Raw genomic sequence first — 16,967 nt, 5'->3', positions numbered from 1 at the left:
CCATGTCAGAGGTCACATGAGCTCCTTACTCAAGGACCCGCATGATCCTGAGGTTACGACTGCAGCATCACTAAGTAATGCAGTCATGTGAGCTCCTTGCTTAATGAGCCACAAAGTCCTGGGGTTACAACAGCAACCAGAATTGCTGTCACTAAGCAATGTTGTCATGTCACATCACTCTTTGTAACTGTATTGCTTAGTGATGGAAATTCAAGTCCCAGTTGCCATCATAACCCAAGAACTACTTGCATTGAACTTCTTGATGTTGAGTTCTGGTGGACAACCCTGAAGAGCTCCTGACCTTTGGCTGCAGAGTGAGAGTTAGGGGTGATTGGTTGCCTACCTGTCCCACTGGAAGAGGTCTGTGTGACATCAGTGCTGTTGTCGCTTGTAGGAGACGTTTGCTGGGGGGCCTGATGCACCTGGATGGCTTGCACAGGAACCTGTTGAGCCACTGCACCACCTGGGAAGCAAGACAAGCTGTTCTTAGCATCTGCTGTTGCTTGAACCCTTTGACTGTAGTTGACAAGATATGTTAGATGCTTTTTCAAAACTATTACAGCAACATGCTATCCCTCCACATTGTTACAGCAGTTTTTTCAAAGTTATTTTTAAGAAATTGTTCAAATGATATTGCCTTCAACCACAGCACTCTTAGATGTTAGAAGCCAATGAGGGAGGAATTAAGTCAGACAATGTAAATAGGATGAGTTGTAGAAATTTCTGTATTTGAAATAAAGCACTGTACAAGAAGTGATGACTTTTGTTATTTAGGATCATGCCGTATCTAGTAAGTCAGTAACGTAAGACATTTCCAAGAAATATGGATATATATCAAAAACTAATCTCAAAGTCATCACAAACAAGAAAAAGCAGTTTTTTAACAATACTCTCATACAAACATTTAGATACAATGAAAGCAATTTGTTTGTTTGGTTGGTTGTTTATCAATCACATTTAGAAACTGCCCATCTCCCTCACAGAGGGACTTTTTAAAATACACAGCAGGGTGATGTAGTGCTTAAGAGGCTGGATTGGCAGCCTTCAGCATGGAAGTTCATTGGATGAATGTCTAGACTCTAGACACTCTCATTTAGCCAGACCTACCTCACTGGGTTGTTGTCATAGGGTTAAATGGGAAGAGGGAACACTATTAATACTTCCTTAAGCTCCTGAACAACAAATGGGAAATAAATTTAATAATAATAAAAACTTCCACAAAGAAAGGGGGATCTGTGAGGGAGATGGGCAGTTTCTAAATATTGGGAAGTTACATTTCCCCAATCTGATGCCGTTTAGAAATACTGGACATATAATTACCATTAACTATAACTTTCAGGTCCCAGCAAATAAGGCTATGACTTTCCTGGATGAATATTTTAGTTAGGAGACTTCTAGCAAGCACCATGTAACATTAAGAACTGTTCCGAAAAGATTCAACCAGATTTTGGGGAAAGCCACCAAAAAAGTATAAAGAAAGCTACCATCTCTTGCACCTGAGCAATTCAGAATTGCAAAGCTGTAGTACCCATAAACAGAAAGGATCCATTGGGCTGCACTAAATAATTCTTTCCATAAATTTATTTGTATCATTAATTCTATAATGTACATGTATGTAACTTTGTGTTTGTCCCTAGGTAGATTTACATATAGCGAGAGAGAGAGTGAGTTTATTTATATGCTAATTGTAAATATATAATTATATTTTGTGTGAGGAAGCAGTATTACATAGGAATAAGTCAAAATTGGAATATGATAACAGGCCCTCTTTTTTTTTTTTTTTTTTGCATCAACATGCTTTCTCATCTTTTTCTAATCCATTTAGAGCACAAATATAGCTAAAATAATATTTATCCCCCCCCCAGCCTATCCAAAGGGATTTTTCTGTCTACCAGCATCCAAAATAATGTGCAGAAAAGTATAAGGTGAAGAGGAAAGAGCCTCCTAGTAAAGCATTTGGTTAGCTGTTGCCATCATGGTTTTCTACTCTTTCCCAGCAAGGACATGCAGATCTAAATTTCCAGGTTTAAGTGTCTACATCTCTGGCTACATCATTTCCCTTCTCTTTACATATTTATCAATTTCAGTCCAAGTCTTCCATCCACTGTAGCCTTTATATTACCCACTATTATCAATCTATAAAACAGCCTTAGAGACAAATATACCATGTTCACAGAAAGAGGGGGGTCTCTTTTGCTCTCTTACTCTTTCTTCCCTTTAAGAAAAAGGATCTGACAAATACAAATAGGGCTGTCAACTGGATGCCTCCTACAGTGCGCAGATATCAGCAAATCACACAAGGTTTAATCAAATTTCTGGCATCTTGTGCAAAAATAGTGTCCCAACCTGACAGTAGCACCTGGTTAACTTTGGATATGATTTGGATAAGCTAAGTAGGGTCAGCTGATTTGCTAGCATGATAGAAACTACCAGGATATCCCAGAACAGAAACTAGATTTGGAAATTAAAAAAATATATTGTGGAGAAGAAAACCTTATACAGAACAACTTTAGTAGATTTAGTAGATGCTCACTTTATATGACCCATGACAATCCTTAGCAAAAAGATACATCTTGCATTTTCCAGCAAAACCTTCTAGAGTTTTGTACAATTTTATTTCATTGCTACCACCATGAACTGATCTCCCATGAATAGAAGCTAATACCAGCAACAGGCAATTTGAGAATTCTTCAGAGTATTTAACCACATCTCCCATAATCCATAATCACCGGCTACACTGACAAGGGCTTTTGGAGAGCAATAATCCAAAATCTATAAAGTACCAGTTTGTTTTCTATTGGGCTATCAGGACAATCAGTATGGTGTAGCGGTTAAAGCAGTGGGCTAGAAAGTGGGGGACCGTGAGTTTCAGTCCCTCCTTGACCACAAAGCCATCTGGGGGACTTTGGGTCAGTCCCCCTCTCTAAGCCTAGGAAGGAGGCAATGGCAAATCACTGCCAAGAAAACTGCAGAGATTTGTGAAGGTGGTTGCCGGGAGTCAATGCTGATTTGCAGTCCACTTAATTCCAGTGCATGAAAGTAATGAAAACACTAACTGTAATAAATGAAATAATTTGGCAGTTTGAGTAGGCTCACACACACAGCAATGAGCATGATTATATTAACCATGATTTATTGAATAATGGTTGGGTTTATATAATACCCAAACTTGAAACCATGCATGTTACAGTTAAGCACAATGTGCTTACTCTCACCTTTGGCGTTTTTGCTGCAACCTGAAATAGGTTACGATACAGCTATTCATAAAGTATATATTTTTCAATCCTCACATCTATGCCAAATGGTCACAACTTTAATCAAGCAAGTGGCTTCTCGGTGGTTGTCACCAATAACTTGGATTCATTTCAACCACATTTATATTTAGAAGTTACGCCTAAGATTTCTTCGGTGGCCCTAAAGGGGCCTCTTCTATGTCAAGAAGAGGACAAAAAGAAAGATAGTTCTCCAAACTGCTCTAAATTTCTCTGTTGTTTGGTTGGCATCACACAGAAAGCTAGGCTAAAAAAGGACTGAATTGCTTTTGATGAATTGTGGGAACCCAGCCATTTTCTTAGCATGTTGTGTAAACAGATCATCACATTAAACATTAATATGATTTATTTCTTTAAGCATAATATATTATGTGACTTCAGCAACTGTGTTTTCTTAACTTAAATTTAGGGTTATGTAGCACAACAGTTTTCGATGCTTTATTCTGTTCATACCCCATCTCTGAATTACCTTCCCAAGAGAATAAAACAACACCAAATTTATTCTGGGTATCTTTCCATATGTGTATGTAACATTATAAAAATACAAGCAACACATAAGAATCAACATGCACATTCTAAAACAATGGGTGTCAAATTCACGGCATCAAGTTGCCATCACGTGACATTTCGTGACGTTTTTCCTTTTGTGGAGCTGGGGTGGGCGTGGCCTACACATAATGCATCTGGCCTGCAGGCCGCCAGTTTGACACCCCTGTTCTAAAAGGACTAGGTAAAGTGAGTGTAAAATCCCCCTACACTCTCCCCCAGCCTAATATTTCCAAATACTTGAATTCTCTATCAAGAGTCCACACTGACTTTATCTTTTATTTTCTTCTAGTGGTTAGTAAAAACACCCTTCTATCCTTTGTAGAATTTAGATGAAATAATTCAACTCCAGAAATGGAATTAAATAAAAACAATTTTATGTGATTGTAGTTTATTTTAAAAAATGTAATCTAATTTACAATTATGCATTTCATTGCTGCCAGTTGCCTTGATTTATGCAGGAAAGATAAAAAAGCACATAATGTAAGCTTATTTCTGTCTATCCTTATTATAGTCAATGGAACAATTTTGTGACCATAGCTTTTGTAGAACTGCTTGGAATCAAGCACACAGAACAGGAGAGAGAAGAGACACGAGCTTTAGTAACCAGATACAGAAAGTGGTATGACGACAGAAAGTACAGAGGTCAGAGTTTTCCCTTTTTCTCTGGATTGAGAAACTATTTGTCCTTTTATTTAAAAATAAAACTACATTAAGGCTGAAGGGTTATCCTACAGGTATAGTTCAAAATGGGTCACCCACTTTAGCAACTGTGAAGAACAATACAAACAAAAGATGCTCCAGAAGTTAGAACATCTAAAAGTTAACAACTGAGAGTGCATGATTAGCTGCAGTGGCACATTGATTAGAGTGCAGTACAGCAGGCTACTTCTGCTGATCACCAGCTGCCAGCAGTTTGGCAGATCGAATCTCCCCAGGCTCAAGGTTGACTCAGCCTTCCATCCTTCTGAGGTGGGTAAAATGAGGACCCAGATTGTTGGGGGCAATATGTTGACTCTGTAAACTGCTTAGAGAGGGCTGTAAAAGCACTATGAAGCGGTATATAAGTCTAAGTGCTATTGCTATTGCTATTGCTATTAAAGCATCTCCCTCTTTTCACTTGTGTGACAGGGTTTCAATCAATATAGCCACCATCTTGACTTCTTCATCTCTCCTGGGCATGCCTCTGGCCCTGAATTTGGTCTTAGGGCATTAAATTTCCCATGTCTGTCGTAAAATGATGTTCTCATTCTGTCCTACCTATATATAAAGGTTTGCTCAATCTAAGGGTTAATCAGGTATGACTATCCATTTAAACTCACACACAAAAATTACACCAGAACAAAGTGAGAGTGATCTAATCTAAAAGGGTGTTGCTTAAATTGTTGCCAGGCTAATCCAAATTTACATCACCATTGAGAGATAGACAAATTTCTTAAAGAGTGAGTTTGTTCCAATGACCTACATAAAATGCATTCCTAGGCACTGAATTTCACACACCATTATTCTGTCTAGCCCCACCCACCCACTGGTTCTTCCCTTGGGCTTTCTCTAGACCTCCCAATCTGATTCATTATGCTACTTTGAAGATATTATTGACTCAGTAGTTTTCTTTTCCTAATTCAAACTACCATAGAAGTAATGTTACAGCCCCTCAGGATAGGCTAATGTAACTGAACAGACTTCTTTTCTAATCTCTTAAATCTGGGTATCAGGAGAAATCTTTATGTCTTCTATCAGGACTTCAATCTCAGCTTGTGACAGAACTAAACTGACCCTACATCTGTAGCAGCACTAATTGAACAGGAAATAGGTCATCCAAAAATTCTAGTTACGTGGCAACCCAAGCATCATTGCACTGTTCTATTTTTTCCAAAGGGAAGCTAAAAAAATGAAAATTATAGCAAAGCAAATTCTGGTAATAATTAGGAGAAAAATCACACAAGGTGGCAGCACTTGGCCAACCTTGGCTGATCTTGAAAAAGCAGGATGAAATCTATTAGTACTTGGGCTGCCATGAAATACCCAGATATCTATAAGATTTAGAAATAAAAAATAAATCCAGAAAGAGCAATGGGAAATGACTTCTATATTATTGACAAGAAAACTCCAGGAGTCAACTCCAATGGGATAGGGGGAGATGTTTGCTTTACCTGAGGTGAAATCTTCCTATAGTAAAGTATTGTCATTCATGAAACAAATCATATCATAAAGTGCTTGCCAGTTATCTGTAGGAGGCATTTAGCTACCTATATCTGTGTAGATTCCACATTTGGCTGGATTAGATTACAGATGGATCATCTGTGGCTTTTTCATAGGTGGCATCCTTCATTGCTGATTGCAGGGGCTGTGGATGCTACAAATTGTGGTTTAGAAATATTAGCAATCTTCAGGGGAAGACTTCTCTTGGGATGCTCCCAGGCTATGGAGAGTACTCAAACAAATATTGCCTGCTTTCAACTCACATTTTCTCTTCATTTAGAAAATCTGTAAAGACACATCTCTTTCATAAGTGTTTTCTTAATTAATTTTAGTATCAAGTTTATTTTTAATTTCCCCCCTATTCTCTGCTGTAGCCCCTGCTTTGTGAAACATTCTCCCCTTTGAGATTAGAATGGCCCCAACCCTCTTGGTCTTTCATAAGGCTTTAAAAACTTGCCTGTGTGCGAGGGCCTGGGCCTCATAATGTGCTAGGGACCAATTCCTTTACAGTTAATTGGTTGCAGGTAACCAAAATAGTGTTTAACTCTTTTGGCTGCTGTATGTATTTATTCTTTGGATTGTTTTTATTGTTTTTAATTGTTTTACAGTTTTATAATTGTAAATTGCCCAGTCACTACTAGGCTGAGATGGGCAGCTATAGAAATTGAATAAATAAATATGGTAAAGGTTCCCCTTGCACATATGTGCTAGTCACTCCCGACTCTAGGGGGCAGTGCTCATCTCCATTTCAAAGCCGATGAGCCAGCACTGTCCAAAGATGTCTCCGTAGTCATGTGGCCGGCATGACTAAACGCCAAAGGTGCACGGAATGGACATTGACTTACCTGAATGTCCCTTTTCAGAACGCTGCGGATACACTCCAGCACCGGGAAAATCCTCATCTCTGACAGCAACTGAGAGGACTAATATTTAAATTAATCACCCACTCTGTGCTCCTACCACGCCCCCTTTTGCACTCAGATCCCCAGTCTTGAACGAAGGACCAGCAAACAAAATGCAACAAAACTTTATTAACAACAACAAAACCAACAACAAATTAGGGAGGGAAATGGAGTGTATCCGCAGCGTTCTGAAAAGGGACATTCAGGTAAGTCAATGTCCATTTTCCAGAACGCTGCTCCTACACTCCAGCACTGGGACATACCCAAGGCTAACCATCAGGGGCGGGCAAATGATCTCCACCCACAGAAGACCTCGAAACAACACCCTGCAGAACCCTGCGTCCAAAAGACGCCTCAGCCGATGCATAAGCGTCAATACGCTAATGTCTAATAAAAGGCGACAAGGAAGTCCAAGTGGCCGCCCTACATATGTCCAGCACAGAGGCCTGAGTCGCCCAGGCTGCCGAGGTCGCCGCACTCCGAGTCGAATGAGGCTGAATCCCCGCCGGAACAGTTCTAGACTGCTTCTCATATGCAGACGAAATGCAGGCCTTAATCTAACGACCAATCGTGGACGATGACACCTTCTGACCCATTGTGGCAGGATGAAACGACACAAAAAGAGCCTCCGACTTTCGAAACGAAGCAGTTCTGCGGATATAACGCCTCAAGGCCCGACGAACGTCCAGAGTGTGCCAAAGAACCTCCTGCTGATGACTGGGTGAAGGACAGAAGTCTGGGAGAACCAGCTCTTGTGAACGATGAAACCAAGAATTCACTTTAGGCGTAAACGCCGGATCCAGACGAAGCACCACGGTGTTAGGGCGAAAAATGCACAAGTCCTCCCTGATGGACAAAGCAGCCAACTCGGAAATCCGTCTGGCCAAAGTTATTGCCACAAGAAATGCAACTTTAAACGACAGAAACTTGAGGGGAATCGAACCAAGGGGCTCAAACGGAGCCACAGTAAGAGCTTGAAGAACCAGAGGCAAATCCCAAGAAGGATAACGATGAACAGTGGGAGGTCTCAGATTCGTGGCGCCATGCAGGAAATCCTTCACCCAAGGATGATGAGACAACGAGGTGTACGGAGGAAAGGAGAGGACCGTAGCCAACGCTGCCACCTGACGCCTCAGGGTGGCCGACGCCAGCCCTTTGTCCAATCCGGATTGGAGAAAGCCTAAGACATCCTGGATCGTTGCAGACGTCGGGTCAACATAGGCCCCCGCACACCAGCGACAAAATGCTCTCCATGAGGCTTCATAGATCCTGGTTGTGGATGGTCTGCGGGCCGCCTGCATCGTACCAATCACCGGATCTGGAAGTCGGCCTTTCTTTAAGATGACACGTTCAAATGCCAAACGGCCAACTGGAGCCACTGGGGCTCTGGGTGACGAATGGCCCCTTGGCACAGAACCACTCGATGAGGGGGGATCACCCACGGGTCGGATACGGAAAACTCCACCAGGTCCGCGAACCATGGTCTGCGTGGCCAATGGGGTGCCACAAGTAACACTTCCGCCCTCTCCGCAATCATCTTCCTGATCACCTGCTGGATCAACGTGATCGGCGGGAAGGCGTACAGAAGCCCGGCCGGCCACCGACACCTCAGTGCGTCGACGTCCTCTGCCAACGGAGACGGGTAGCGAGAGAAGAACCGGGGCAGTTGGGCGTTGGCGGGACTGGCGAACAGATCCACCACCGGCTCCCCGAAACGAAGAGAGGCCTCCTGGAACAGCCTCGGAAGCAGCTGCCACTCGGCTTGATCGATCACCTCTCTGCTGAGCCAGTCCGCCCGCGTGTTGGCCGTGCCCGAAATGTGGTCCGCTCGAATCGACAACAGGTGACGCTCCGCCCAGTTGAACAGTCTCTCCGACTCGAGCATCAACACCCGTGACTTCGTCCCCCCTTCTCGGTTCACGTGTGCCTTGGCAGACGTGTTGTCCGTGAGGACCAGGATGTGGCGACCCTGGACCAGGTGTCCGAAGTGGAGCAGGGCAAGACGGATCGCACGAAGCTCGAGCAGATTGATGCTGAGTATCCGTTCCTCTGGAGTCCACTGCCCCTGAGCCACCTGAGCACCCAGATGGGCCCCCCAGCCGTGGAGACTGGCATCGGTGGTCACTGTGATCCGGTTCGGCTCCAGAAAGCTGCAGCCCTTCAGGAGCGCAGATGTCTTCCACCAACGGAGTGACAGTCGGACTTGGGGGTTCACGAGCACCCTCCTCGTAGAGTTGGAACAGCCCTTCCGCTGGTAAGGAAGTAGAAGCCACTGTAACTGGCGAGAGTGTCTGCGAGCCCACGGTACCACTCGAAAACAGGAAACCAGCTTCCCCAGCAACTGTGACAGAGTTAGCAGAGACACCGACCTCCGGCTCAGGACCTGGTCCAGCAACCTCCGGATGCTGCTCACCCTCTCTGAAGACAGGAACACCTGCCCTTTCACGGAGTCTATCACGGTGCCCAGGTGCAGGATCGAAGTCGAAGGAACGAGCTGACTCTTTTCCAAATTTACAGTGAAGCCGTGCTCTCGGAAGGTGGAAAGCACGTGTTCTCTGTCGTGCGCTGCACGCGCCTGGGACGACGAGAGGACGAGAACATCATCCAGGTAACACAACACTCTCACCGGAACCGCACTGAGCTTTGCAGCCACCACTGCCATCAGTTTGGTGAACGTTCTGGGAGCCGAAGAAAGTCCGAACGGCATTGCACAGTACTGGTAGTGCTTGCCCGCATATTCGAAGCGTAGAAATTGTCGATGAGAGGGAAGAACCGGAACATGGAGGTAGGCCTCTCGTAAGTCCACCGACTGTAAAAGGTCCCCCTTGCGGACCGAGGCCAGAATCGAACGAAGGGAGTGCATCTTGAAACGACGATAGCGCACCGCTAGATTCAAGTGCTTGAGATTGAGAATCCCCCGGACGCCTCCCGAACTTTTCGGCACCAAAAACAGGATCGAGTAGAAGCCGGTCCCTTGTTGATTTAGCGGAACTGGTTCTATCGCCCTGATCTCGAGCAAGTCTGAAATCTCTGCCGCCATGAGATGATGACGGTCGGCTGCCAACGGAACTGGACACCTGATGAAACGGCGAGGAGGGGATTCGGTAAATTCGATCGAGAGGCCCTCCGAGATCGTGCGCCGTACCCAAATGTCCTGCGTGGACATCTCCCACCGGCGATGAAATGCTTGAAGACGACCGCCCACAGGACCTGGGATCGGTGAGTCATTTGCCTCTACGGAAAGGCCTGGAGCTGGCCCCACGAAATGGCCGCTTCGACGAGGTCTGAGGTCTGCTGCGGTCTCGGAAACGTTGACGGTCCGTGAAGCGTTCAGCCGGCTAAAAGGATTGTCTGTAAGAAGAGGATCCACTCGACCCCGAATAAGGTCGAAAGGGCTGGCGCTGAGCGTACGGCACGTAACGTCTGTCCTGCTTGCGAAAGGAAGAAGGCAACACTTTCCTCTTATCTTTATCCTCCACCAACACCGGATCTAGGGCCTCACCAAACAAGTTAGACGCTTTATACGGAGCTGCCGCTAGCTTCCATTTTGCCTTAACATCGGCTTTCCACGGACGTAGCCAGAAAAGGCGCCGAGACGTGATGGTAGCTGCCAGCGCCCTCGATGCAAATTTGACAGAATTCAGCGACGCATCAGCTGAATATTCGGTGGCTGCAATGATCTTGTTGACATCGTGGCGCAACCTAGTTTCTTCCGGAGGCAGGCGCTCCCGAAGCTGATGCAACCAGATTAACGAGGCGCGATTGAAGAAGGAAGTGGCTGTGGCAGTTTTGACAGTCCAGGCCCCTGCCTGGTGGGACCTCCGGAAGGCCATCTCTGTACGTCTGTCCTCAGACTTAAGACCCTCAAGTGGATCAGACGAAACCATCGATTGAGTAGTGAGGCTTGCCACTGGAGCATCCACTGTGGGTAAGTCCAACAACTTCTCCAATTCAGGAGCCGGACAGAATAGCTTTTTATCCAAATTACTGGGTGCGGTGGACAACCCAGGTTGTGCCCAAGGGGCCTGCAACACTTCAGTGAACAGTTGAGGGCACGGGATAAAGTCTTTTTCCTGCTTAACTTGCTTGAACAAGGCATCATGCGGACCTGTTTCCGACTGTACATCTGGAGGCTGGGCTCCCACCGACCCCAGATTCGTGGTCAATCTAGCCTTGTGTAGAAGAGATTTAAACAAGGCCGGACGAAACAGGCCCGTGAAAGTCGGTGAGTCGGGCAGTAATCCCTCGTCCTCAGAGAATTCCGGCTCATCAGCACAATCCTCGTCCTGGTCAGAGCTCTCCGACGTGTCGGACTCTCGAGGAGAAGTATGCCTGATCCGACGCGAAGACGAGGAAGACAGCACGCCTGAAGAAGCTCCTGCCGCAGAAGACTGGGCCGTTGTCTGTGCACTCGCTGCCATGATCGAAGCCAGGGCCGTAGAGAGCATTGACTGGAAGTCCATCTGCGACAGAGGAGGGGAGGGCTCCACTGCCCGAAGTCCTGCAGCCGTGGGAGTGAATGTGGCTGATGGTTGTCGCCCAGGAGGCGCTGCAGCATCCATCCCACTAACGATACATCAGGCATTGACTGTGAAACACCCCTACGTAAAGATGATGAAGCGGGTTGTGCCATTCGTGTCTCAGGCCCTGCTGTGATAGGGGGCGACTGACGACTTGACCCCGCCTCCCGGCTTGGAGACAAAGCTGCTGCCTGTTTGGCCTTCTCCCATTGCCTCTCCAAAGCGTTGTGACGCCTAAGAGCGTCTTTATCTGCTGCAGATGAGCTCTTGGATGAGTGGGCCCCATGACCGCTCGAGCGAGACTTTTTGCCCGACTTTTTCTTGCGGGACTTAGAAGGTCGTACCGGGCTGGCCTCCAGCTCCAAATCAGAAGAAAACGAGGAATCGGCCATGTTTTTTTTTTTTTTTTTTTATACAAGGCCCACTCCTGCTGAGGTCAGTAACACTGTCCAAAAGAACTCACAGAATAATGGACTAACGCTCTGCCTTGGGATAGGCAGGAAGCGTTAAGGCCGACCAGGGCTACACCCGAATTGGGGGAATATCAAATGGGGCCAGTGAGGTCTCTGGAAGGCCCCCCCCTCCCTTTTTTTAAAATGTCCCGGCAGCAACACCCCACTAGGGTAAATCCTCGCCTGATCCTGCGTCCAGATGGGCGGGATAAAGGCAGCGGCCCAGCTGCAGGCCCGACAAAATGGCGGCCGTCCCAACCGGCCAAAATGGCGGCCCCGATGTAATGGCGCAGCAAACGCTCGCGCCTCTCAGGGAAAACACTTGCCGCCCTGGCCTCTCCCGGCCGCCACACTCTTGAGCGCCTCACGGAGGAACGGAGCTGCGCTCACCAGCTGCTCAGCGGGGAGGCGGCGAACCACCACGAGCCGCACCGCGCTCCTCCAATTGCCCCTCAATCGGCTAGCTCCAGGCCGTGGGGAAGCCTCAACACGCGGCGCCGCCCGTAGCAACTCACGGGACGGACGCCGGAACGGAGCCGAGCTGGAAACGCTCCTCACCTTCGGCTCTTGACCCGCCGCTGCCCCTCTCTATGTGAAGCCGCACTGGGGGAGCGACGGCTAACCGCCCTACCCCCGACTCTCCAGCGGCAAAATTACAGCCGGCTCTGCCCCGCAGGGACAGAAGCCGGCGGCAGCGAGCGCTCCACGTGCTAGGGTCGGAACAGCCCAGCTCCCCGGGCACGAAGCCGACCAACAGCTGTTTGGGGCGGAATTGAGCAGCCAAAAGTAAAAAGAGACAGAAAAACACCTTTAAAGGAACAGAAACCTCCGAAGGGAACAAGGGGGCTAATCAAAAATAAATAAAAAACCTCACACAATCTAAGAGCACAGGAAAATTCCTCCCAGTCTGTCAGCAACTGAGAGAAAGACTGGGGATCTGAGTGCAAAAGGGGGCGTGGTAGGAGCACAGAGTGGGTGATTAATTTAAATATTAGTCCTCTCAGTTGCTGTCAGAGATGAGGATTTTCCCGGTGCTGGAGTGTAGGAGCAGCGTTCTGGAAAATGCTGTTACCTTCCCACCAAAGGTGGGCCCTATTTTGCTACTTGCATTTTTTACATGCTTTCGAACTGCTAGGTTGGCAGAAGCTGGGATAAGTAACAGGAGTTCACCCTGTTACGCGGCACTAGGGATTCGAACCGCTGAACTGCCAACCTTTCGATTGACAAGCTCAGCGTCTTAGCCACTGAGCCCTACTTTTAATTACTATTTCTTGTCTTAATTATGCAGTTGAACAGACCAGGGATGCGGTGGGCTAAAAATCAAATAATGAAATATCAGTACTGAACTGCATAGTCACTTTTCCAGCTCTATGTTCCACTTAGTGGCAATGGTGGGCTCCCCGTCTCTAGAGACAACTGATTGCAGGTTCTCCCCGTAGCTAAAAATATCAGTGCACAATTTTATTTGCACACACTAGAATAACAAACAGGGAAAGAACAGCAATCAGCAATAGTAGAAAGATGGCCTGTAATTTGTGGGCAGTGGTCTCACAAGATTCAGAAGGTAGGATAGGCCAGCTGGAGTATGAGTTAGGCCTTTGGGATTCCCCATTCCTTACATACAGAACATTTTTAACCTGCCAAGTACTCAAATTAATATTCCAGAGGCCTTGGTAAATGCCTTTTCCCCGGCTGCATGTCAGGCCTGGCAGACAGTGCTTTTCATTTTAGTTCTGATATTCTGATAGAGCAAAAAAGTTTGATCAGTTTTTCTGCTGTGATCAGAGTAAATCTGAAATACATAGTTAATGTCCCTGCTGATATGGTTATTTTTAAGATATCTCCTGTAATATCTGGTTTATTTCTTTAAATTATTTTATGCTTTATGTGCTCGAAGCTATATAATATTAGTACAGGCAGTCCTCAACATACAACTATAATGGAGTCTGTCCATTATGATTGTATATCATAATGGCTGTAAAACAAGTCGGTCACGTGACCAACCTAAATTTTATGAGGCTTTTTTGTAGTAGTCATTAAATAAGAGTTTTGCTAAAAAAACAACACAGAAGTGCCAGTTTTCTGCAAAACCACCACACAATTGTGAAACATCTTGCCCTCAAAGGAGAGGAACGCCCCCAATCTTTTGGCCTTCTGCAATGGGGTCAAAACATAGGTATGTAGCTTTGCATGGGGGACACAGGGGCCCAACCAGCCATTGGACTAGTTGGCCCTGTGAAAATTCCCCCCCCCCTCACACACCTATATTAACAACTTCTAGTCTCTCCATTTAGGAGCTCTCCCTCATTTGCAATTTTATAATGTTGTTTTACATTTTTAAAAATTTAATTTTAAATTATTCTGTTTTAATGTTTTATTGATTAAATAAATTGGGTCAGTCAATTAACCCTTAACTATTGAAATAGCAAATATTCTTTTTCTTAACATTTCCTTTCATTCTATATTAGCTTGCCATCTTTTGAATAGAAAGAAAGCCTGGGGCTAGCAATAGCTTACACTAGTCTCTAAATCTTGTGTCATTTAGTTTTTAAACTACAGCATTATCCAATTCGTTATGACTTTATATCTTGTATGAAATGAGCCACTGTGGTTTGGACTTGACATTATGGTATGAAGTCAACATACAGTGGTTCTTCAATAAGCTAAACAAAGCTCACTGTGTGAATCCTGTTCATTTACTTCATTTCAGTCAGTTATTCCCATCTTGATCACGTCCTTCTAATTCTCATCACAAGGTTTTTGTAGAGTGATGGAGGTTGTCTGGGGTTCTGAAACACCAGCCAAGATAGCAAGACCTTTTCTGAACCTGCCACGTGATATCTGCCTTAGCCAGGTCATGCCACAATCACAGGAGTTCCCATGGCACTAGTGTTCCCGTAAAACGCTAACATAGACAGAAGGAGAAATATATTGATTTGGGTCATTTAATCCAAATGCCAGGTAAAGAATCTATCAAAAGTAACTAATTACTAATTAACTTCAATCCTAAAAACATGCTTTGCAGTTCAGAAGTATGTTTTGCAGCAGATCTAATAATTCATTTGTGCTCACTAGCCAATTTAATGACAATGGCACTCAGATAATGGCCATACTCTATACTACTCCCATTCCATTCCAAAAAGAAAATGGAACATCCTTCCTATCTTACTAATATTTTAATATGACATACATTACCAAACTGTTTAGGTCAGGGGTGAAATCTACTTACCTTCCCTATCGGTTCGGAAGTGCACGCGCCACACATGTCACATGCATGTGCGGACCCTCTGTGCATGCACAAACCCTTCTGTGAATGCGCAGAGGGTAAAAACCAGGTTACTTCCTGGTTAAAACCAGGAAGTAATGACAACCGGGTGGGTGGGCAGAGCCTCGTGCTGCCATTGCTACCGGTTCTCTGAACCACCCGCCGCCATCGTTACCGGTTCAACCGAACCAGTCCGAACCGGCAGCATTTCACCCAATTTGGGCCCAAATTACATGCAGAACACAAGTCAATTTTGATATAATTGTCTGCAGAGAGACCTGCTGGGAGGAAAGGAATATCTTGTGAAGACATTTCCATACTGTGTAAACTGCAATTTTATGTTAAAAATGCAATAAACTAAACAAAGCATGGATTGATTATCCATTACTCGTGGGTAGGAGAAAGCAACATGTATTTTGCACGAACATGTTAATAATGCACAGAAATTCAAAACTGGTAACTGGTCCTGGGTCCAACGTAGCAATCATGTAAGGCAGGATTTAGGGGGCAGAGTCTGAAAAAAAAAAAAGGCCTAACTTCCTTCTCACACTAAAGACTGTCAGAGGGGCTAAAAGTTTCTCTCAAATTTCAGAACTTTACCAGGGAATCACAATAAATACCTATGCCAGTATACCATTTATCATACTACAGGTAGTCCTCGACTTACAACAGTTCATTTAGTGACTATTCAAAGTTACAGCTGCACTGGAAAAAGTGATTTATGACCGTTTTTCACACTTATGACCTTTGTAGCAGCCCCATGATCATGTGATCAAAATTCAGATGCTTGGCAACTGATTCATACTTATGCCGTTGCTATATCACCTTTTGCAACCTTTTCACAAGCAAAATCGATGGGGGAAGCCAGATTCCCTTAACAACTGTGCTACTAACTTTATCAACTGCAGTGATTCCCTTAACAACTATGGCAAGAGAGGTCGTAAAACGGGGCAAACTTCACTTAACAATTATCTCACTTAAGAGCAGAAATTTTGGGCTCAATTGTGGTCGTAAGTCAAGGACTACCTTAAGAACTTTAAGTCTTCCCCATCTCCTTTGCTACCATCCAACACTTTGCCTTTGAATGAAAGGTGAAGTTCTGATAGACGTCCAACATATGGTTTCAAGTTTTAAGAAAACCAAGTCCTTTATGAGAGCTAGAAAACACCATCTAGAAACATTAATCAAAAGTTAATGCTACTGATTGTGCAAACATAGTTGCAAAGACCTTCCCGCTACCTCTCCCCCAAATCTCTTCCTTTCCTAAGTTTCATATACTGACAGTTTTCCACAAAGTAGTTACTTTCCACTACATCACTTGTAAGGGAGTGGTCTCTCTCTCTCTCTTTCTCTCCTTCTGTTCCCTCCTAATAAGCATTTACTTTATTTAACTTCACCAGTCACAACTCAGGAGTAATGGAAATTTCTGTCACAACCAATATTGCTCTGTCTTCCTGCACTGCCCCAGAAACATCACTCCCCAAAGCAAAAAGAGCAGCAACTTTAAATTTTAAAGGAATTATGCTCCTAAATATAGTTACTGTCACCGCAGGCTAACATCCTAGAACTGTGATGGCGAACCTATGGCACGCGTGCCACAGGTGACATGCAGAGCCCTCTCTGCGGGCACACCAGCCATTGCCCCAGCCCAGCTCCACTGCACATGCGCTCACACCTCCTGCCAGCCAGCTAGTCTTCAAGTCTCTGCCACGCATGCGGGGACGCATGCATGCATGCACGGGGGGGGGGGGGGTGCAGGTTGGTGCAGGAGGCTTTCCAGGCCCAAAATGGGGTGGGGGCCTCGTGCA

General features: G+C 45.4%; 1 protein-coding gene across 2 annotated transcripts in view; it reads right to left on the bottom strand.

Annotated features, from left to right (window-relative positions):
• Window positions 1-16,967, bottom strand: part of SRF (serum response factor) — a 96,409-nt gene that overhangs the window by 9,452 nt on the left and 69,990 nt on the right. For both annotated transcript variants that reach the window (XM_070932334.1, XM_070932335.1), the window contains one exon: window positions 344-463. In XM_070932334.1, coding sequence (XP_070788435.1) covers window positions 344-463 — 120 coding nt within the window. The remainder of the gene's footprint in view (window positions 1-343; window positions 464-16,967) is intronic.

The sequence above is a fragment of the Pituophis catenifer genome, unplaced genomic scaffold (assembly GCF_029215685.1).
Source record: "Pituophis catenifer annectens isolate HBS135680 unplaced genomic scaffold, rPitCat1.0.hap2 SCAF_1, whole genome shotgun sequence".
Lineage (NCBI taxonomy): Eukaryota > Metazoa > Chordata > Lepidosauria > Squamata > Colubridae > Pituophis > Pituophis catenifer.
The sequence above is the reverse complement of the archived record's forward strand: the minus strand, read 5'-3'. Positions and strand labels throughout refer to the sequence as shown.